General features: G+C 40.5%; 1 protein-coding gene and 1 long non-coding RNA gene across 2 annotated transcripts; both read left to right on the top strand.

The window, feature by feature from the left end:
- The first annotated feature begins 8667 nt into the window (after positions 1-8667).
- masp2 (MBL associated serine protease 2) lies at positions 8668-15979 on the top strand. The gene is made up of 6 exons (XM_041846313.1): positions 8668-8775; positions 9570-9792; positions 10119-10296; positions 14048-14179; positions 15397-15593; positions 15776-15979. The coding sequence occupies exons 1-6, from the start codon at positions 8768-8770 to the stop codon at positions 15938-15940; spliced, it is 903 nt and encodes a 300-aa protein (XP_041702247.1). The 5' UTR covers positions 8668-8767; the 3' UTR covers positions 15941-15979.
- Positions 15980-19321: 3342 nt separating this feature from the next.
- On the top strand, positions 19322-21246 carry LOC121537501. The gene is made up of 2 exons (XR_005995086.1): positions 19322-20578; positions 20722-21246. It is a non-coding gene; the product is annotated as an uncharacterized LOC121537501 (long non-coding RNA).
- Positions 21247-24759: the final 3513 nt, after the last annotated feature.

Raw genomic sequence — 24759 nt, 5'->3', positions numbered from 1 at the left:
GCTACGAGGAAATTGAGGTAGATATGTACATATACAGAGCATTCGGGAAAGTATTCAGACCCCTTTACTTTTTCCCCATTTGTTACGTTACAGCCTTATTCTAAAATGGATTAAATCGTTTTTTCCCCTCATCAATCTACACACAATACCCCATAATGACAAAGCAAAAACAGATTTGTATAAATATCACATTTACATAAGTATTCAGACCCTTTACTCAGTACTTTGTTGAAGCACCTTTGGCAGCGATTACAGCCTCGAGTCTTCTTGGGTATGACGCTACAAGCTTGGCACATCTGTATTTGGGGAGTTTCTCCCATTCTTCTCTGCAGATCCTCTCAAGCTCTGTCAGGTTGAATGGGGAGCGTGGCTGCACAGCTATTTTCAGGTCTCTCTAGAGATGTTAGATCGGGTTCAAGTCCGGGCTCTGGCTGGGCCACTCAAGGACATTCAGAGACTTGTCCCGATGCCACTCCTGCGTTGTCTTGGCTGTGTGCTTAGCGTCGTTGTCCTGTTGGAAGGTGAAACTTCGCCCCAGTCTGAGGTCCTGAGTGCTCTGGAGCAGGTTTTCATCAAGGATCTCTCTGTACTTTGCTTCGTTCATCTGTCCGTCCATCCTGACTAGTCTCCCAGTCCCTGCCACTGAAAAACATCCCCACAGCATGATGCTGCCACCACCATGCTTCACCGTAGGGATGGTGCCAGGTTTCCTCCAGACGTGACGCTTGGCATTCAGGCCAAAGAGTTCAATCTTGGTTTCATCAGACCAGAGAATCTTGTTTCTACTGGTCTGAGAGTCCTTTAGGGGCCTTTTGGTGAACTCCAAGTGGACTATAGCGCCTTTTACTGATGAGTGGGTTCTTGGTCACCTCTCTGACCAATGCCCTTCTCCCCTGATTTCTCAGTTTGGCCAGGCGGCCAGCTCTAGGAAGAGTCTTGGTGGTTCCAAATTTCTTCCATTTAAGAATGATGGAGGCCATTGTGTTCTTGGGGACCTTCAATACTGCAGACATTTTTTGGTACCCTTCCCCAGATCTGTGCCTCGACACAATCCTGTCTCGGAGCTCTACGGACAATTCCTTCGACCTCATGGCTTGGTTTTTGCTCTGACACCCACTGTCAACTGTGGGACCTTATATTGACAGGTGTGTGCCTTTCCAAATCATGTCCAATCAATTGAATTTACCACAGGTGGACTCCCATCAAGGATGATCAATGGAAACAGGATGCACCTGAGCTCAATTTCAAGTCTCATAGCAAAGTGTCTGAATACTTATGTGAATACGATATTTCTGTTTTAAAGTATTTATAAATTAGCAAACATTTCTAAAAAACTGTTTTCACGTCATCATTATGGGGTATTGTGTGTAGATTGATAAGGATTTTTATTTATTTAATCAATTTTAGAATTAGGCTGTAACGTAACAAAATGTGGAAAAAGTAAAGGGGTCTGAATACTTTCCAAATGCACTGTAGGTAAGAGTAAATTGACAAGGCAACAGGATAGATAATACACAGTAGCAGCAGCGTATGTGATGAGCGTGTAAGTCTGTGTGTGGCGAATGTGTGTACGTGTTAATGTGTGAGTGTGTGTTTGTGTGTTTGTGTGTATGTGTTTGAGTGTCAGTGTAAGTATGTGTGAGTGTGTGGGTAGAGTCCAGTGTATGTACATACATTCAAAAAGAGGGTCCATGCAGATAGTCCGGGTAGATATTTGGTTAACTACACTGAACAAAAATATAAAACACAACATGCAACAATTTCAAAGATTTTACTGAGTTAGAGTTCATTTAAGGAAATCAGTCAATTGCAATACATTCATTAGGCCCTAATCTATGGATTTCACTTGACTGGGAATCAGTCTCTGCCTACATGTACATATTACCTCAATTACCTCGACTAACCGGTCCCCCCGCACATTGACTCGGTACCGGTACCCCCTGTATATAGCCTCGCAATTGTTATTTTTACTACTGCTCTTTAATGATTTAATATTGTATTTTTGTGTGATCTTTTTTGGTATTCTTTCTTAAAACTGCATTGTTGGTTAAGGGCTTGTAAGTAAGCATTTCACTGCACTGTTGTATTCGGTGCATGTGACAAATAACATTTGATTTGATTTGAGATATGTACAGCATACCTTAAAAAATAAATGTAGGGGTGTGGATCAGAAAACCAGTCAGTATCTGGTGTGAACACCATTTGCCTCAGTTGATCAGGCTGTTGATTGTGGCCTGTGGAATGTTGTCCCACTCCTCTTCAATGGCTGTGCGAAGTTGCTGGATATTGGCGGGAACTGGAACACGCTGTCGTACACATCGATCCAGACCATCCCAAACATGCTCAATGGGTGACATGTCTGGTGAGTATGCAGGCCATGGAAGAACTGGGACATTTTTAGCTTCCAAGAATTGTGTACAGATCCTTGCGACATGGGGCCGTGCATTATCTTGCTGAAACATGAGGTGATGGCAGCGGATGAATGGCACGACAATAGGCCTCAGGATCTTCTAAATTAAATCAAATCAAATGTATTGGTCACATACACATGGTTAGCAGATGTTATTGCGAGTGTAGCGAAATGCTTGTGCTTCTAGTTCCGACAGTGCAGCAATATCTAGCAAGTAATATCTAACAGTTCCACAACAAAAACCTAATACACACAATCTAAGTAAAGGAATGGAATAAGAATATATAAATATATGGATGAGCAATGTCATTATCATTATCAGAGTGGCATAGTCTAAAATGCAATATATAGTATAGAATACAGTATATACATATGAGATGGGTAATGCAAGATATGTAAACATTAAAATTGCATTATTAAAGTGACTAGTGTTCCATTTATTAAAGTGGCCAGTGATTTTCAAGTCTGTATGTAGGCATCAGCCTCTCTGTGCTAGTGATGGCTGTTTAACAGTCTGATGGCCTTGAGATAGAAGCTGTTTATCAATCTCTTGGTCCCAGATTTGATGCACCTGTACTGTCCTCGCCTTCTGGATGATAGCGGGGTGAACAGGCAGTGGCTCGGGTGGTAGTTGTCCTTGATGATCTTTTTGACCTTCCTGTGACATCGGGTGCTGTAGGTGTCCTGGAGGGCAGGTAGTTTGCCCCCAGTGATGCGTTGACAGCCATGCGGTTGTGGGCTGTGCAGTTGTCGTACCAGGCGGTGATACAGCCAGACAGGATGCTCTCAATTGTGCATCTGTAAAGGTTTGTGAGGGTTTTAGGTGACAAGCTGGGATAGGGAGAGATTGAATATGTCCGTAAACACACCAGCCAGCTGGTCTGCGCATGCTGTGAGGACGCGGCTAGGAATGCCGTCTGGGCCGGCAGCCTTGTGAGGGTTAACACGTTTAAATGTTTTACTCATGGAGAAGGAGAGACCACAGTCCTTGGTAGCTGGCCGCGTCGGTGGCACTGTGTTATCCTCAAAGCGGGCAAAGAACTTGTTTAGCTTCTCTGGCAGCAAGACGTCAGTGTCAGCGACGTGGCTGGTTCTCCTATTGCAGTCCGTGATTGTCTGTAAACCCTGCCACATATGTCTCGTGTCTGAGCTGTTGAATTGCGACTCCACTTTGTCTCGATATTGACGTTTTGCTTGTTTGATTGCCTTGCGGAGGGAATGACCACTCTGTCAGTATTCTGCCATATTCCCGTCACCTTGCCATGGTTAAATGCGGTGGTTCGTGCTTTCAGTTTTTCGCGAATGCTGCCATCTATCCACGGTTTCTGGTTAGGGTAGGTTTTAATAGTCACAGTGGGTACGACATCAGCGTATACAGTGCCTTGCAAAAGTATTCATCCCCCTTGGCGTTTTTCCTATTTTGTTGCATTACAACCTGTAATTTAAATGGATTTTTATTTGGATTTCATGTAATGGACATACACAAAATAGTCCAAATTGGTGAAGTGAAATGAAAAAAAATAACTTGTTTAAAGAAATTCACAAAAATACATAACGGAAAAGTGGTGCGTGCATATGTATTCACCCCCTTTGCTATGAAGCACCTAAATAAGATCTGGTGCAACTAATTACCTTCACATAATTAATTAAATAAAGTCCACCTGTGTGCAATCTAAGTGTCACATGATCTGTCGCATGATCTCAGTATATATACACATCTGTTCTGAAAGGCCCCAGAGTCTAAGCAAGGGGCACCACCAAGTAAGCGGCACCATGAAGACCAAGGAGCTCTCCAAACAGGTCAGGGACAAAGTTGTGGAGAAGTACAGATCAGGGTTGGGTTATAAAAAAAAATCTGAAACTTTGAACATCCCACGGAGCACCATTAAATCCATTATTAAAGAACAGAAAGAATATGGCACCACAACAAACCTGCCAAGAGAGGGCCGCCCACCAAAACTCACGGACCAGGCAAGGAGGGCATTAATCAGAGAGGCAACAAAAAGACCAAAGATAACCCTGAAGGAGCTGCAAAGCTCCACAGCGGAGATTGGAGTATCTATCCATAGGACCACTTTAAGCCGTACACTCCACAGAGCTGGGCTTTATGGAAGAGTGGGCAGAAAAAAGCCATTGCTTAAAGAAATAAATAAGCAAACACGTTTGGTGTTCGCCAAAAGCCATGTGGGAGACTCCCCAAACATATGGAAGAAGGTACTCTGGTCAGATGAGACTAAGATTGAGCTTTTTGGCCATCAAGAAAAACGCTATGTCTGGCACAAACCCAACACCTCTCATCACCCCGAGAACACCATCCCCACAGTGAAGCATGGTGGTGGCAGCATCATGCAACACTTGAGTGGTTTAAGGTGAAACATTTAAATGTCTTGGAATGGCCTAGTCAAAGCCCAGACCTCAATCCAATTGAGAATCTGTGGTATGACTTAAAGATTGCTGTACACCAGCGGAACCCATCCGACTGGTGAATAGTTATGCACGCTCAAGTGTTCTGTTTTTTTTTGTCTTATTTCTTGTTTGTTTCACAATAAAAAATATTCTGCATCTTCAAAGTGGTAGGCATGTTGTGTAAATCAAATGATACAAACCTCCAAAAAATCCATTTTAATTCCAGGTTTTAAGGCAACAAAATAGGAAAAATACCAAGAGGGTGAATTATTTCGCAAGCCACTGTACGTCTATATTATTCTCAGAGGCTACCCGGAACATATCCCAGTCCGCGTGATCAAAACAATCTTGAAGCTTGGATTCCGATTGGTCAGACCAGCGTTGAATAGTCCTAAGCACGGGTGCTTCCTGTTTGAGTTTCTGCCTATAGGAAGGGGGGAGCAAAATAAAGTTGTGGTCAGATTTGCCGAAAGGAGGGCAGGGGAGGGCCTTGTATGCATAGCGGAAATTAGTGTAACAATGGTCCAGCGTTTTTCCAGCACGAGTGCTACAGTCAATATGCCGATAGAATTAAGTAGCCTTTTTCTCAGATTTGCTTTGTTAAAATCCACAGCTACAATAAATGCTGCTTCAGGATATATGGTTTCCAGTTTGCATAAAGTCCAGTGGAGTTCCTTGCAGGCCGTCGTGGTATCGGCTTGAGGGGGGATATACACGGCTATAACAATAACCAAAGAGAATTCTCTTGGGAGAAAATACGGTTAGTATTTGATTGTGAGGAATTCTAGGTCAGGTGAACAAAATGACTTGAGTTCCTGTATGTTGATACAAATATACCATGAGTGGTTAGTCATGAAACACCCCCCCCCCCACCCCTCTTCTTCCCGGAGAGATGTTTATTCCTGTCGGCGCAATGTACTGAGAACCCAGATGGCTGTATGGACGGGGACAGTATATCCCGAGAGAGCCATGTTTCCGTGAAACAGAGTATGTTACAATTCCTGATGTCTCTCTGGAAAGCAACCCTTGCCCTGATCTCGTCCACTTTGTCGTCTAGGGACTGGACATTAGCGAGTAATATACTCGGAAGCGATGTGTGGTGTGCGCGCCTCCTACGTCTGACTAGGAGACCGCTCTGGCTCCCTCTCCTCCGGTGGCGTTGTTTTGGGTCGGCCTCTGGAATCAGTTCAAATGCCCTGGGTGGTGCGAACAAAAGATCCACTTCGGGAAAGTCGTATTCCTGGTAATAGTGCTGGTAAATTGACGCCGCTCTGATATCCAATAGTTCTTCCCCGCTGTATGTAATAACACTTAAGATTTTCTGGGCTAACAATGTAAGAAATAATACATAAAAAACAAAGTACTGCAAAGTGTCTTAAGGACTATAAGCGACATCGGGCTGTGGATCTCGTCACGGTATCTCTGTGCATTCAAATTGCCATAGAAAACATTTAATTGTGTTTGTTGTCCATAGCTTATGCCTGCCCATACCATAACCCCAATCGCCACCATGGGGCACTCTGTTCACAACATCGACATCAGCAAACCGCTCGCCCACACGACGCCATACATGCTGTTTGCCATCTACCCGGCACAGTTGAAACCAGGATTCTTCCGTGAAGCCACTGGCCATCGAAGGTGAGGATTTGCCCACTGAAGTCGGTTACGATGGCGAACTGCAGTCAGGCCAAGACTCTGGTGAGGACGACGAGCATGCAGATGAGCTTCCCCGAGACGGTTTCTGACAGTTTGTGCAGAAATTATTTGGTTGTGCAAACCCACAGTTTCATCAACTGTCCGGCTGGCTGGTCTCAGACGATCCTGCAGGTGAAGAAGCCGTCTGTGGAGGTCCTGGGCTAGCGTGGTTACATGTGGTCTGCGGTTGTAAGGCCGGTTGGACGTACTGCCAAATTCTCTAAAACAATGTTGGAGGCGATTTATGGTAGAGAAATAAACATTCAATTCTCTGGCAACAGCTCTGGTGGACATTCCTGCAGTCAGCATGCCAATTGCATGCGCCCTCAACACTTGAGACATCTGTGGCATTGTGTTGTTTGACAAAACTGCCACATTTTAGTGGCCTTTTATTGTGAACCTGTGTAATACTCATGCTGTTTAATCAGCTTCTTGATATGCCACACCTGTCAGGTGGATGGATTATCTTGGCAAAGGATAAATGCTCACTAATAGGGATGTAAATGAATTTGTGCACAACATTTTAGAGAAATAAGCTTTTTGTGTGTATGGATCTTTCTGGGATATTTTATTTGAGCTTATGAAACATGGGACCAACACTTTACATGTTGCATTTTTATTTTTGTGCAGTATTTTTAGCAGTCTTATCTCTTGGGGGTAGAAGCACAGTACAGTTGATTTTTGTGTAAAAAAACACCAAAACATACAGACATACCCCTCCGTATCTTCACAACTTTGTCAATATGACGTGATAATTGACCATCCAATGTTATATCTAGGAGTTTAACTTCCTCAACTTGCTCAATGGTCACACCCTTTATGTACAACTCCAGTTGAGGTTTAGGTCTCAAATACAATGCTTTTAGTTTTAGATGTATTTAAGACCAGTTTATTATTAACCAACCATTCTGATACTGACTGTAACTCCTTATTTAGAATTTCAGTGAGCTCACTGGCTTTGGGTGCTGACATGTAGAGTGTGGAATCATCCACATACATAGTCATTCTAGCTTTGTGTAACCAGTGGCAAATCATTTGTAAAAATAGAGAAGCGTAATGACCCAAGGGAACTGCCCTGAGGGACACCGCACTGTACATATCTGATGTTCGAGAAGCTTCCATTGAAGAATTCTCTCTGGGCTCTATTGGATAAATAACCCTCCAATCATGTGATGTAAAGCAATAGCAAGTTAATTTTTCAATAACAATTTATGATCAATCACGTCAAAGGCTGCACTGAAATCTACCAATACAGCTCCAACTATCATCTTATTATCAATTTATTTGAACCAATCTTAGAAACGTTTTTCCACCTCTCCACACTAACTTGACCAAATTCAAAACCGTAATCCTTCTCTTTCATTATCAGATATTTTATACAAAAGTATGAAGGTTCACTGTTCAATGTTGTCATTTCACTTCTGAGTTTTTCCACTTTACTAGTGAAATAGTCAGAGGTGGGACCAAGTCACTATTATTCGAATCACAAGCAAGTCTCAAGTCACAAGGTCCGAGTCTCAAGTCGAGTTCCAAGTAGAACGGGTCAAGTCCAAGTCATGCATTCTAAGAGCAAGTCAAGTCGAGTCGAGTCACAAGTTTTCAAGTCAAGTAAAGTAAAAAATAAATGTATACATGAAACTACTTGTTCAACTACAATTTCTGAATACGTGTGAATAACATGTAAATAAGGTATTTCTGTTTTTTATTTTTAAGACATTTGCAAAAAATTCTAAAAACCTGTTGTTTTCGCTTTGTCACTTTGTGTGTAGATTGCTGAGGATTTAATTTTATTTTAGAATAAGGCTGTAATGTAACAAAATGTGGAAAAGGTCAAGGGGTCTGAAGACTTTCCGAAGGCACTGTATTATCCAAGTACTGACTGTTAGCAATTGGTGGCCTATAACAGCACCCTAAAAGAAGATGACATGAGATCCTCTCTCATTTTTATAGGAATACGTCTCTGAACATATACAACAACAGGTGCTGGTACAGTAGATATATATAAAGTGAGAAATAGTCTAAAAACAGTTGAATGCACCAGATTGGTGCTGTGAAAGTCAACAGGGTTATGGAACAAATACTGAACAGCGAGAAATTGATAATGAGTCCATCATGCTTTGTTTGTTTGCTCAAAGTCGGCTAGTCAGGACGCTGGTTCATTAACCTTGGGAGCACAAGGGTTCAAAGATAGTCAAACGTTCTGAGACACTAAACAAAACCTATGACACTGCTCCTCTAGAATCTTCTGCAGTCAAGATGAACAGGTAAGTTATCACTGCAAGTTCTTCATTAGGAATTAAATGTAGTCTAAAGCCACACTTGTTTTAAATGGGCAATCAACAGTTGAAACAATAACAAAGTGATCTCACCGCCCCTGTTTCGGTAAAAAGCTGAGGATGGGGCTGGAGAAATGTAACCAATCTCAAATTCATAGACAGAGCTATGGATGGAAGGACTGACCATCCATGATATCAACATTTTAATTTTAACCATGTTTTGAGGCTATATAATATTTGTTTACATTTACTTTGTTTACAAACATTGGAGTAAAACAAGCTTATATTTTGGGTTCTGATGAGATACGACAGTTGAACTAAGCTCATGAGGCATTTATAAGTAATATTTTTTCAAAGATCTATGGGTACATATAATTAATGTATAAGTCCAAAAATTTACGTAGCAACTTCAGATTGCCCCTTTAAAGTGCATAAATATGACAGAGTGGACCACCAACAAAAACATCAACAATGGAGCAAATGCATCCCATGATGACATTTTAACATGCAGTGCTCAAGGAATGGCATTCCTTGAAAGCAACATAACTTTGATGATTTTAAGTTTTACATCATTTGTTTACAATATCTCCAATGACAACAAAAAACATAAACAATAGAGAATTGGTCCATTGTTTTGGTTATGATATAGTAAGGCAGTTTTACTAATCTTATGAAGGTATAAATCATATTCTTATAAATCAAGTTGTATATGTCATTAGCTGAAATTGCTGTAAATCTTACAGACTGAGCATTGAATGTTTTCATCTCACTTTGGTACACAGTGCATATTGTGTATCTGTCTTCATCGTCCTGCTTCCTGTATCTCTGAGCGTGGAAATGACAGGGTTGTTTGGCAGCTTCACTTCCCCCAACTTCCCTCACCCATACCCTAACAACCACCACACAGTGTGGAACATCTCCGTCCCAGAAAGCCACAGGGTTAAACTCTACTTCACCTACTTCAGTCTGGAACCCTCCCACCACTGTGAATACGATTATATTCAGGTAAACACTGTCCTGAGCAGTGGAGGCTCGTGGAGGGAGAAATGGGGAGGACAGGTCTCATTCTAATGGCTACAATGGAATGAACGGTATTAAACACATGCAAATGAAAGTTATGCATTCATAAATGATAATTTATCTATAATAAGAAGTTGTGTTCATAGATTATTATTATTTTTGCATATGTTTGCTATCGTTACATTTATTACAATGTGCTCTTTCTCCCCATTTCTCCATCCGCCAGCCTCCACTGATCCTGAGAACCACCCTCAAGAACTGCATGCACTCATTAACTTGTTAGAAATCTGTCTGTGCTCTTGTTGAACTAGGTGTTTGCAGAGGCCAATGAGACATTGCGTTTCTGTGGCGAAGGGGAAAAAGAGTATGAAGACGCCCCCAGGAACACAGTTATCCTGTCGGCTGGGAACATCATGTCGGTAGTCTTCAGAAGTGACTACTCCAACGAGGGGCGTTTCACTGGCTTTCAAGCATTTTACACCTCAGAAGGTGAAGGAGAATTTTATTTTACCATTATTTTAACAGGGAGTCCCATTGAGACCAAGATCTATTCCACAAGGGAGCCCTGCATGAACACAATTAACAAAATACAATAAAATTCAAATATACAAAATTACAAACACACTGAAGTAAAACAATCACATTCCTCAGCAAAGAGGTTCACAATCAACATGTTGAACATGTTGTGGTCCTCTGTAGCTCAATTGGTAGAGCATGGCGCTTGTAACGCCAGGGTAGTGGGTTCGATCCACGGGACCACCCATACGTAAAAATGTATGCACACATGACTGTAAGTCGCTTTGGATAAAAGCGTCTGCTAAATGGCATTTTATTATTATTATTATTATTATTATTATTAGTATTATTATAGGGAACTCTGTAGATTGTTCCATACATGGGGTGCAAAGAAACAAAAAGCTGTTTTACATAACTCTGAGGAAACCGAAGGAATTTCTAGAGTTAGCCATCCCTGAGACCGGGTACGGTAACTCGTATGTATAAAGGTTATTAATGATGTTAGGTACTGCGGGAGTTTTTATAAAAGAGCTTTATAAAGAAAAAGAGAGCGGTGAATCAATCGACCTATGAGACTTAAAAGAGGGCCAGCTTACTTTCTGGAAAATAATGCAGTGATGTGTATTGAACCGGTCAGCCGTAATAGAGCTCAGCGTGCTATGATAAACTGCATCTAACGGCTTTAATGTGGCAGCTGCATTCATATACAGTGCTTTCAGAAAGTATTCACACCTCTTGACTTTTTTCACAATTTGTTGTGTTACAGCCTGAATTTAAAATGGATTACATTTAGATTGTTTTTGTCACTGACCTACACATAATACCCAAATGTTAAAGTGTAACTGTGTTTTTTGAAAAATTTACTAATTAATTAAACATGAAAAGCTGAATTGTCTTGAGTCAATAAGTATTCAACCACTTTGTTATGGCAAACTTTAAAAAGTTCAGGAGTAAAAATGTGCTTAACAAGTTACATAAGTTACATGGACTCACTCTGTGTGCAATAGTCGAGCAGTGAATTTCAAAAACAGATTCAACCACAAAGACCAGGGAGGTTTTCCAATGCCTCGCAAAAATGGGCACCTATTGGTAGATGGGTAAAAAAAAATAGTAGACATTGAAATCCCTTTGAGCATGGTGAAGTTATTAATTACACTTTGGATGGTGTATCAATACACCCAGTCACTATAAAGATACAGGCGTCCTTCCTAACTCAGTTACCGGAGAGGAAGGAAACCGCTCAGGGATTTCACCATGAGGCCAATGGTGACTTTAAAACAGTTAGAGTTTAATGGCTGTTATAGGAGAAAACTGAAGATGGATCAACAACATTGTAGTTACTCCACAATACTAACCTAATTAAAAGAGTGAAAAGAAGGAAGCCTGTACAGAATACAAATATTCCAAAACATGCATCCTGTTTGCAACAATGCACTAAAGTAATACTGTAAAAAATGTGGCACAGCAATTAACCTTTTGTCCTGAATGCTACATTTTATGTTTGGGGCAAATCCAATACAACACATTACTGAGTACCACTTTCCATATTTTCAAGCATAGTGGTGGCTGCATCATGTTATGGGTACGCTTGTAATCGTTAAGCACTGGGCAGTTTTTCAGGATAAAAAAGAAACAGAATGGAGCTAAGCACAGGCAAAATCTTAGAGGAAAACCTGGTTCAGTCTGCTTTCCACCAGACACTGGGAGATGAATTCACCTTTCAGCAGGACAATAACCTAAAACACAAGGCAAAATCTACACTGGAGTTGCTTACCAAGAAGACGAGATAAAATTATGATTAAAAGCATCACTTATCTCATTCTTTTCAGTAATGATGCCAGAGTTAGACAGAACTTGCTTAGGCAGGGAAGAAGAGGAATTTGTACACTTCAGTGAATTCCCAAAATATAGAAGGATCACCAGCAGAGTCAGAGATAGAGCTTAAAAAGTAGCTGGATTTAGCTTTCTTAGTCGAGATAATACATCGGTTTCTAAATTGTCTGAAAGATTGCTAATCTGTTAGAGTCAGTTTTCCTTGCTTTTGCCTAAGCCTGGTTCCTCATCTGAATAAACTCAGAAAGATCAGAGGAATACCAAGGATTTGATCTGTTCTTGACTAAATTCTTTAAAAGGTGTGTGTTTATCCACCAAAGGAATAAAGATAGAGGGCTAGCTCTGGGTCAGGAATACAGGAGACTGGATAACTCACATTGGGATCATTCATGCACAACCCTTCGGAAACAATATATATAAAAAAATGTATCTTCTTTAGTAGACGAATGTTGACAATGGTGCTGTCAGACCATTGCTGTTGGGGGCAGACTACAGAAGGTAGTTCTATACAGAGAACCCCAAATCACGACTCCTCAGAAATTTCCACCACACCAACCAACTAGCAATATAAACCAGTAGGTATAATGATCCCAGAATACCCAAGTCAGTAGGGGAATTAGGACAAAAAGGCCCCTGACCCAAGATGACTGGTCAGACTCTATTGCCTATATTGCAGTACTTAATCGTCCTGCTTCGGACCAAAATAAATGTGCCTATGAATGTGCAATATAAATGACTACTTCTGAAAAATAATTTACAATACCAGTCAAAGGTTTGGACACCTACTCAGTCAAGGGTTTTTCTTTAATTTTACTATTTTCTACATTGTAGAATAATAGTGAAGACATCAAAACTAATACATATGGAATCATGTAGTAACCAGAAAAGTGTTAAACAAATCAAAATATATTTTCTATTTAAGATTCTTCAAATAGCCACCCTTTTCCTTGATGACAGCTATGCACACTCTTGGCATTCTCTCAACCAGTTTCACCTGGAATGCTTTTCCAACAGTCACCTGGAATGCTTGATTCACACAGTCCCCTCTGAACAGTTGATGTTGAGATGTGTCTGTGACTTGAACTCTGTGAAGCATTTATTTGGGCAGCAATTTCTGAGGCTGGTAACTTTAATGAACGTATCCTCTACAGCAGAGGTAACTCTGGGTCTTCCATTCCTGTGGCGGTCCTCATGAGAGCCAGTTTCATCATAGCGCTTGACGGTTTTTGCGACTGCACTTGAAGAAACTTTCAAAGTTCTTGAAATGTTCCGTATTGACTGACCTTCATGTCTTAAAGTAATGATGGACTGTCGTTTCACTTCGCTTATTTGAGCTGTTCTTGCCATAATACTTGGTATTTTACCAAATAGGGCTATCTTCTGTATACTAACCCTACCTTGTCACAAGAAACTGGTTGAGAGAATGCCAAGAGTGTGCATAGCTGTCATCAAGGAAAAGGGTGGCTACTTTGAAGAATATAAAATATCAAATGTATTTAGATTTGTTTAACACTTTTTTGGTTACTACATGATTCCATATGTGTTATTTCATAGTTTCGATGTCTTCACTATTATTCTACAATGTAAAAAATAGTAAAAATAAAGACCATTGAATGAGTAGGTGTGTCCAAACTTTTGACTGGTAGTGTATGAACTTCACTTTACTTGTTTCTATACTTGTATAATCTATACACTAATAATTATGTTTATTCTAAAACTGCTTGTAAATCCCTTAATTATCAATTATACATAATTATGTATAACTGAAGTGTTATCAATGCATCCTCGATGAACTGGAACCCATCTTTGAATGTAGTTTTGTATCTACAACCCAAATGTAACATTATTCTTGTAGGTCTATATTAACTGGCTTCTCTCTCCCTGTTCACAGACATCAATGAGTGCCTCAGCACGGTAGATGGGGAGTCTGTGTGTGACCATTATTGTCACAATTATGTTGGTGGCTATTACTGCACTTGCAGGTTGGGATACCTGCTCCATGACAACAAAAGGTCCTGCACTGGTAAGGGTGATTTAAACTAGACAAAAAACAGGAAATACCATGGTGCTTTTATAATGGAATGAGGGAGTATTATTCATACAATTTGATTTGTTGGTCTAATACTGATGGCAGTGTTTGTGAGCCTATGGGCCTACATAGTTTATGCTACATTTTTGATTAATTCATTTTACAAATGTAATGCTTTTCTCTCAGCTTGGATTGGTTTCAAACATGAATACATGTATATATTCATGAATTATACAAAGAGATAGCACATTTAATGAGAATTGGCTTTAGACCGCTAAAAGGCTTTCCTATCCATACCACTTAGTGGTTCTCCATGGTTTCTGAATACAGCACAAAGAAACTGAGGGGAAATATCTCTTCACCAGAAAACAGAAAAACAATATTGAATGTATTTTGTACTTTCTGAATGCTAATAGGTTAAAGAACAGAAAAATGGGAGTGCACCTGAGGATAGTCATTTGACTGTCAATTTGTCCTTCACTTATCCCATGAATACCGAACAGACTTTATGTCCATCTCTAAATATAATTTACAGCACTTTCAGAGCAGGACACACTGCTGCCACGTGTTTGAAATAAGTAAGCACACAGCAGCTCATTACAGCATAGTGGAGTGATTACAAAGTAATTTCAGAGTGAAGAAGCAGAGCTGTAGAAAGTAGTTGATCTCTGCCAGCTGGCGCAAGGCTAGGTTAATTACTAGAGATTCCTAAGGGAAAAGCTCCCTGGAAAAGGCATAGAAAATTGATACCTGTTTGCAACACTAATAGCGCACTGATGCTAGGTAATTAATCACAATTACCGACGTGGACGTGCCTTAAATTGTTATTCTTAGCCAGAGGATAAAATGACACCACATATCAGGAGATGAATAGACAAAAACGATTATCCGCTTTCAAATTTCTCTAATTATATAAATTACAGCAACTCTGCCTCTTTGAGATATTGATTTGTTGTTGTCTATTACAACATCTGTGTACTTACTAGAGTAATAATTCAGTTTAAATGAGCCCAATTGCTTATGCCAGAAGGATATTGAAATCCACTAAAATATAATAAGGGCAAAGCTACTCAATGTTTTTGCACTTACTATCCATTTTATATAAATAGGCTATATATTTTATAAGTGCTTCAAACAATGAGAACAAACTGCTTGAAAATAAACAAATTAATACAAACACTTTGATTTTCTCTGTGTCTTTTCCTCTGTAGTGCCTTGCAGTGGTCAGGTGCTGACAGAGAGGTCAGGAGAGTTGACCAGCCCGGGATACCCCAGTCCATACCCCAGAATGAGTCATTGTAACTACACCATCCTCCTACCAGAGGGGTTCAGAGTTGTACTGGAATTCCAGGAACCATTTGACGTAGAGAGCCACCCGAATGTCCCCTGTCCATACGATGTCTTGAAGGTCAGTCGGTGCATACTAGCGTAGGGCCATCCTTTAAAACGAACCAATCAAAGACACAAGGGCTGATGAATACACAATATATTCCTACTCATGCTCTAGAAGCAACTTGTCTTTGTCTGCTGTCCCCCCTTGGAAGATGCATGGCCTTGCAGTTCCTGACTAGGTTTTCCTTCTCTTCAAAGATCTCAACCGAAGGACAAGAGTACGGACCGTTCTGCGGAGCGTCTCCACCTGGCAAGATAGACACAGGCAGTTACCAAGTACACGTCTCATTCAGGTCGGACCTCTCAGGGAAAAACAAGGGATGGAAGATTAAGTATACCAGCTTGGGAGTTCAAAAAGCATAGTAGAACTTAAATATTAAAACATATCACATGCTATGCCAATGTGATTCCTTGTCTGAAATCTTTGATCATCCACATTATATAAAAAGCCTAATTCATCAAGCAAACACTCCAGTGTTAATTACATAACACTGTAAAGGGCTTACTGTGAATTTCCCAGTAATTTACAGGCAGCTAGTGGCAAGTAAGATTCCCTTTCAAATAGAGTGTTAACCTTTTGCCATTATTAGTTAAGTTAACTTCCCATCAATCAAAACTTTGACTATTTTTTGTTACCAGAGGGGTATCCTACGAATCGGGTTTGAGGAGTTAGCGAGGTAACTTTGGTCAACTCATTATTACTGAAACAGGATACAAGTGGAAAATATAAAGATCCAGTCCATTAAAACAATTGGAGGCCCCTTACACTTCAGTGTTGTGATGCAAAAAATTCTAGCAAAATGTATAGCGCATAGAATTAAAAAGGTATTGTCGGACATTATTCATTCTAATCAGACAGGTTTTTTTTACATGGAAGATGCATTGGAGATAATATAAGGCAAGTAGTGGAAACAATAGAACACTATGAAAAATATGGGAAACCAGGCCTGCTATTCATAGGAGACTTCGAAAAGGCATTTGATAAAGTACAACTGGGGTTTATATATAAATGCCTGGAGCATTTCAATTTTGGAGAATCTCTTATAAAATGGGTTAAAATCATGTATGGTAACCCTAGGTGTAAAATAGTAAATAATGGGTATTTTTCCGAAAGTTTTAAACTGTCAAGAGGAGTGAAACAAGGTTGTCCACTATCGGCATATCTATTTATTATGGCCATCGAGATGTTAGCTATTAAAATCAGATCCAACAATAATACCAAGGGATTAGAAATACAGGGCTTAAAAACAAAGCTGTCATTGTATGCTGATGATTCATGTTCTTTTAAATCCAATTAGGGAAGGGGTGGTGGGGTTGGACAGTACTAAAGGGAAATATATTTTTTTAAAGGATATGTATATGTATGTATGTATGTATGTATGTATGTATGTATGTATGTATGTATGTATGTATGTATGTATGTGTGTGTGTATACAGTGGGGAGAACAAGTATTTGATACACTGCCGATTTTGCAGGTTTTCCTACTTACAAAGCATGTAGAGGTCTGTAATTTTTATCATAGGTACACTTCAACTGTGAGAGACGGAATCTAAAACAAAAATCCAGAAAATCACATTGTATGATTTTTAAGTAATTAATTTGCATTTTATTGCATGACATAAGTTTTTGATCACCTACCAACCAGTAAGAATTCCAGCTCTCACAGACCTGTTAGTTTTTCTTTAAGAAGCCCTCCTGTTCTCCACTCATTATCTGTATTAACTGCACCTGTTTGAATTCGTTACCTGTATAAAAGACACCTGTCCACACACTCAATCAAACAGACTCCAACCTCTCCACAATGGCCAAGGCCAGAGAGCTGTGTAAGGACATCAGGGATAAAATTGTATAATATATATAATGTCTTTGTCAGTGGGAAAATGTACAAAATTGTAGACCTGCACAAGGCTGGGATGGGCTACAGCACAATAGGCAAGCAGCTTGGTGAGAAGGCAACAACTGTTGGTGCAATTATTAGAGAATGGAAGAAGTTCAAGATGACGGTCTATCACCCTGGGGCTCCATGCAAGATGTCACCTCGTGGGGCATCAATGATCATGAGGAAGGTGAGGGATCAGCCCAGAACTACACGGCAGGACCTGGTCAATGACCTGAAGAGAGCTGGGACCACAGTCTCAAAGAAAACCATTAGTAACACACGACGCCGTCATGGATTAAAATCCTGCAGCGCACGCAAGGTCCCCCTGCTCAAGCCAGCGCATGTCCAGGCCCGTCTGAAGTTTGCCAATGACCATCTGGATGATCCAGAGGAGGAATGGGAGAAGGTCATGTGGTCTGATGAGACAAAAATAAGAGCTTTTTGGTCTAAACTCCACTTGCCGTGTTTGGAGGAAGAAGAAGGATGAGTACAACCCCAAGAACACCATCCCAACCGTGAAGCATGGAGGTGGAAACATCATTCTTTTGGGATGCTTTTCTGCAAAGGGGACAGGACGACTGCACCGTATTGAGGGGAGGATGGATGGGGCCATGTATCGCGAGATCTTGGCCAACAACCTCCTTCCCTCAGTAAGAGCATTGAAGATGGGTCGTGGCTGGGTCTTCCAGCATGACAACGACCCAAAACACACAGCCAGGGCAACTAAGGAGACCATCGCCAAGCAGCTTGGTGAGAAGGTGACAACAGTTGGTGCGATTATTCGCTAATGGAAGAAACACAAAAGAACTGTCAATCTCCCTCGGCCTGGGGCTCCATGAAGATCTCACCTCGTGGAGTTGCAATGATCATGAGAACGTTGAGGAAACAGCCCAGAACTACACGGGATGATCTTGTCAATGATCTCAAGGCATCTGGGACCATAGTCACCAAGAAAACAATTGGTAACACACTACGCCGTGAAGGACTGAAATCCTGCAGCGCCCGCAAGGTCCCCCTGCTCAAGAAAGCACATATACAGGGCCGTCTGAAGTTTGCCAATGAACATCTGAATGATTCAGAGGAGAACTGGGTGAAAGTGTTGTGGTCAGATGAGACCAAAATCGAGCTCTTTTGCATCAACTCAACTCGCCGTGTTTGGAGGAGGAGGAATGCTGCCTATGACCCCAAGAACACCATCCCCACTGTCAAACATGGAGGTGGAAACATTATGCTTTGGAGGTGTTTTTCTGATTAGGGGACAGGACAACTTCACTGCATCAAAGGGACGATGGACGGGGCCACGTACCGTCAAATCTTGGGTGAGAACCTCCTTCCCTCAGCCAGGGCATTGAAAATGGGTCGTGGATGGGTATTCCAGCATGACAATGCAACAAAGGAGTGGCTCAAGAAGAAGCACATTAAGGTCCTGGAGTGGCCTAGCCAGTCTCCAGACCTTAATCCCATAGAAAATCTGTGGAGGGAGCTGAAGGTTCGAGTTGCCAAACGTCATCCTCGAAACCTTAATGACTTGGAGAAGACCTGCAAAGAGGAGTGGAACAAAATCCCTCCTGAGATGTGTGCAAACCTGGTGGCCAACTACAAGAAACGTCTGACCTCTGTGATTGCCAACAAGGGTTTTGCCACCAAGTACTATTGTTATTCTGTCTCTCACTGTTCAAATAAACCTACCATTAAAATTATAGACTGATCATGTCTTTGTCAGTGGGCAAACGTACAAAATCAGCAGGGGATCAAATACTTTTTTCCCCTCACTGTGGGGGGACATATGGGGGATTGGAAGTGATGCAGACAATTACATTGATGGAAGTTACAATCTATCTGCAATATTAAAGCTGATCTACCCCCTTTAAAAAAATCTGCCTCACCTTCCAGCCAGGTACATTTCTACGGCAACAAATCCTTCAGAACTAACCTGCTCAGGGGCAGGCTAACTAAGGGCTAACTCCATTTACCCTGAATGAAGTTTCTGTGCCGCAAGTTAAAGACCAATGAAATCAGATTCCCTTCCTCTCGCAAAGATTTTGTCATCATCCCCTTCATTTGAGGAAGAAGATAGTAATGGCAGAATGCATTTGAAACTTTACGCACAGTAAAACTTTTGTATGACAAATAAAATTATGACATTATTTTATCGATAGGAGTGGGGAAAAAAGGTGCTCATGCATTGATAACCACACCAAAGAAGGCATTAACGATAAGTAATAAAACCCTGAGTAGATCTAGATTGCATCATAGGATACCCCTCTGGTGTGGTTTGGTTGTTATTTAGGGTTTACTGTAATCATGATCAGTTCCTTAACTTACATCCTGCAGTATTACATTCCTCCAAACCCCAACCCCCTCCCCTCCCCTCCCCTCACACACACACACTTCACCCCTATAGAATGTGAACCAAAAATGATTGAAATGTAGGACATGACGTCTAACAATGATGGTCATATCAACAATAAAATTATATAAATGTGCTGATGTGTCCACTGGGTACTGACATACTGAGAGACAGGACACCTACCCCAGCGTGAGTACATGGATGGAAATGTACATTATGCATTCAGCTTTTTTCTTTTTGAATCTTGTTTGTACTGCGGCAGATGGTGAAATGGTGTGGGTTTATCATGTGTGCTTTCTGTTGTTTAGTTTGATGATTAGTAGTGTGTGTTTGTGATTGCTGTTGGGTTTTTCAACACCTCCCCCATCCCCGTGTTTTTGGACTATTCTAATCTATTCTACTCAATTATATTCTATAATGTGCTTATGAAGTCGGTGGTAGCTGTGCTGTTGTTGCTGTTCAGTGGTGTGTGTGTGTGTGTGTGTGGGGCTGAGGATCCCAATTCCATTCAGGTCCGGTTCAAGGCCCTGGAGGAGTAACCTAAGGTCCTCCTGAAGATCCTAATATAATTTAAAGGACATACTGAATGCCAGTGAGACCAAAGTGAAGGCTGGAGACCAAGGTGGAGGCTTTCCAGACCAATGAGAAGGTTCTGAAGACCAAGGTGGAGGCTCTTAAAGCAACAGGGAGATTGAGCAGAGCAAGGTTGAGGCTCTTAAAAGTAACGTAGAGACTGGAGAGCTAGGGAGGCTCAAAAGACCAGGAATGACGGTGAGATGAGACAGTATTTTCCTTCTTATCCTAACTCACTACAGTTTCCACACCTGATACCTTCACACAGTAATTTCATAATCTCCTATGAAGATGATGAATGTGATGTTACAGTGACAACCTCTGTCCTGATATTCTCTCAGGCATCTTCACAGCTTCAATCAGGGCAGTCTACTACTATCCCAGACTGTAGCTTTAAAAGCATTTTGTTTAGAGCAATCTTTGTATGCCTGTATAGATGCAGAGGTCAGAAGAAAGACTACACAATAAGTGCAACAATGACTAGGAGACAGACTAACAGGACTCCTTGAAATGGGGTGCTGTCATGCAGTACACTGCCAAGCAGAGGAGAACAAACTCCTACGGATCAAAGCACATCAGAACCCTAGACGTGCCCACCTTTACCTCGACTTCAATGAACATCCGATGTTACTGCAACAAAGGCCCCAGAGTTTAACCTGATCACATGACCTTACCACAAAAAACTCTGGGCCATATCTATAAATTAGTTCGTCAAATGGCCAAAATCTCAATAGCTAGTATAACTAAAGAGACACTAGGCATCAATAGTTCCAACGTATTCAGATAAATACCCATATTCACTATTTTTCCCTCTGGTTTCTGATGTAACATGTACCTCCCAAAATAAAAATACTGTCGTAATATTGTCCTTGTTGTAATATCCAATGGTTTTCAGAAGGTAGCAGATATTGTAGTGACCCTCAATAAACCCAGATTGGTCAGCCATACAAAGTCAGGCATGACATGTGCATATCAATATCATGGTTAATTCAAATGATCACTCTTCCTTAAGATAAAGCATGCCTTTTACTACTCAGTAACATAAATAACTTTACTATATGCAAACAGTTACTCGGTCTGATAGGTTCCATAAAAGCAACAGGCACTTGAAGCACTAAATGAATGCAGTAAAGTAGTTTAAAAGTCAAATTAGCTGCTGCTATGTCTTCCGTCTAAGAAGCAATGATTTGTAGTTGTTTAACCTTCATACAATATGCATTTATTCTTGGTGCTCCCTAGCTACTTATCTATAAAAACTGATATTATACGGTGCTTCACTCTGATAAAATTGCCTGTTCTCAGACACTTTAGCAAGCAGCTAAGGGATGGGGCTAGATAAATGTAATCACTCTCAAATTCATAGATATAACCATGGATGCAGGGATTGACCATCTCTATTCTATGAGATCAAAATTATAGTTTTAATCATGTTGTGAATCTAAGCAGTGTGTTTATAATTACATTGTTTATAGAAATAATAGTAAAACAATAATTTATATCCACAATCAATGGCTATAGGCTATCATTAACTTAAAAAGTCCACAAATGGATGTGTCAATCCCAGATTGCCCCTTTTTTAAAGTGCCATTATTGGAGGGAGAGAAAACACTGTAGTTCTCACAAATTGCCTCTAGCATGGGCCTAACTTTATTTTTTCGAAGGCCAACAGTTTCTTGTGAAAAGATGAGCGTGACTTCTCATGGACAATGACCCATCAGATGACATTACCTTGACATTTAGAGTAAAAGGATCTATCGTGCTTGAAGGCCATAATTGTTTTGTTTAATGTCTACCACTAAAACATGGTTGAAAGATTTGGTTTACATTCAGATCGATAGTTGATGCAAAACAAAAGGAAATATTCTGAAATAATATTTATATAACCCTATTCAAATCCCAATCAAAAACCCCCAAAATGCTGAGACACTTCACACACTGCATGCATGTCATTTCTGCTCATTCCGGGAACATTTACATTTTTACATTTTAGTCATTTAGCAGACGCTCTTATCCAGAGCGACTTACAGTTAGTGAGTGCATACAATGTATTTTTTTTTCACATTATTTTTATACTGGCCCCCCGTGGGAATCCAACCCACAACCCTGGCGTTGCAAACGCCATGCTCTACCAACTGAGCTACATCTCTGCCAGCCATTCCCTCCCCTACCATGGACTACGCTGGGCCAATTGTGCGACGCCCCATGGGTCTCCCGGTCGCGGCAGGCTACGACAGAGCCGGGAACACTGGTTAAGCGGAAGTAATATCACAGGAATTACGCACACCATGAAACCCATCAACTGACTGTCGAGACACATACAGCAACAATACATAGCCATTCACCTCCTTTCCCTCACACCCATCATTATTCCATTACAATTGTATCTTAGGACCAAACATACTGTACACACCATGATGTATAAAATAACTTAATATCAACATTCCATAATGTTTTTTCTCTGGATCAATATATAGACGATACAGAGAAGAGTATCCTGGCATCACAACCCGTGAGTTAACTTTACCATTTAACGGTGGCTCAAATGTCCTATGACCTATAGTGGTCTTCCTCTAGTCTTCCTGAGGCAATCCTCTATAGCCGGTAACTCATTAAAAAACATCCAGCATTACATTATCATTCTGTCCATGGATGGGAAGCACATTTTTATATACACTGGGAAAAATAACAAGCAGTAAATGAAAGTTGTGAATGAAAACACAGTGATGTCAGGATTGTGCGCTTTGAGTACTTGGACTATTTATTGTAGAAAAGCTGTCATACTTGTTAACACACTCCGCTTGCCACGTTAGTTCCATTTGAAACAGTTCCATTAAAAAAAGCCTCATGAATCACAATGCAAAACTTTGTGGTTACACAAGTCTCTGTGGCTTAAAATGTTAATGATAAAACATATGTACAGTACGTACATGTTCATTAATTTCATGCAAAGGGCTCCCAAGATGCACCATTTCAAACTCAACACACACCTTTTTCTTTCAAGGAACATTGGAAGCAATAAAGAGTGCGTAATGGACTTAAGAGCATTTCAATTAATAGTATGGTGACAATCAGTTTGTCACCATAAATGCCTTGAATACACTTTACTGTATATATATAAATCTGTTGACATCTCATTGTCATGACATGTGCCTCTCCTTGCTGCCACCATGTTCTTGTTGTAAACAACTGGTTTCAAATGTGATCTTACAGCCCTTTAAGTCTGTCCTATAAACAAGGCTGTACGGTCAATACAACCAGATAGCTCACATGGGCACACACTACACGGACGCACGCTTACATCACAATCACATATCAAATCTCATATCCTTTCTTACATTAACATTCCTAAATATACAGGGTTTAAGTACTGATAGGTAAAACAATTCTGATTGTTTCCAATAAAGAATGAATTCTAAGTTGCAAGTACATTTTATGTATATTGGTTAGTAATAATATGCAGAGCAGTCAAAACAATTAATTTACTAAAGGGAAAGCAAGATATTTGGCAAGGTTTTAGGAGGCATGTCAATGATCCAGTATACAAAATGACAACACTTAAGTTACATTGACAGGTATGGAATTGACAGCCCTCATTTTAAATCTTCAGGCAAACAGGCTTAACTATAATGTCAACAGATCACTGGGTTATCAATCTTCGACCACAAATGGATTGTCCAAGCTATTTGCTTACAAACAAAACAATTTAAGTTAACATAAATCATAATTTGGTTACAGCTTCCAGGGGCAAGATTCAGGCATTGTGTCACACTTTTCTCCTGAGTAGGTTAAGTACCGGAGGAGTAGAGGCCAGTTAAAACCAAGACAACATATCAAAAGGGTAACCCACTGTCATTGCTATGAATATCTGCATATACTGTAATACGGAGTTGGTCCATCCCTAATTGTTCTGGTCATTTAACATCTACCTATGCTAATAACTATTCTACTTATTGAATGTACCTAAAGAGATACCCGTCATGTGGTTTAATCAGAAAAGGGGCACCAAAGCCATTTGGCAAATAATGTCAGCGTTTCTAAGAATGAATTGATACCAGGAGGCGATATACAGTGCCCTCCGTAATTATTGGGACAGTCAAGCATTTATTCTTATTTTGGCTCTATACTCCAAAAATTTGGATTTGAAATCAAACAATGACTATGCGGTTAAAGTGCAGACTGTCAGATTTAATTTGAGGTAATGTTCATCCATATCAGGTGAACCGTTTAGAAAGTACAGCACTTTTTGTACATACCATTTTAGGGGACCAAAATTCACTTATATGTATTATAGTAGTCAAAGGTTAAGTATTTGGTCTCATATTCATAGCACACATTGACTACATTAAGCTTGTGACTACAAATTAGTTGGATGCATTTGC

This window comes from Coregonus clupeaformis, chromosome 24 (genome assembly GCF_020615455.1).
Source record: "Coregonus clupeaformis isolate EN_2021a chromosome 24, ASM2061545v1, whole genome shotgun sequence".
Taxonomy (NCBI): Eukaryota; Metazoa; Chordata; class Actinopteri; order Salmoniformes; family Salmonidae; genus Coregonus; species Coregonus clupeaformis.
The sequence above is the reverse complement of the archived record's forward strand: the minus strand, read 5'-3'. Positions and strand labels throughout refer to the sequence as shown.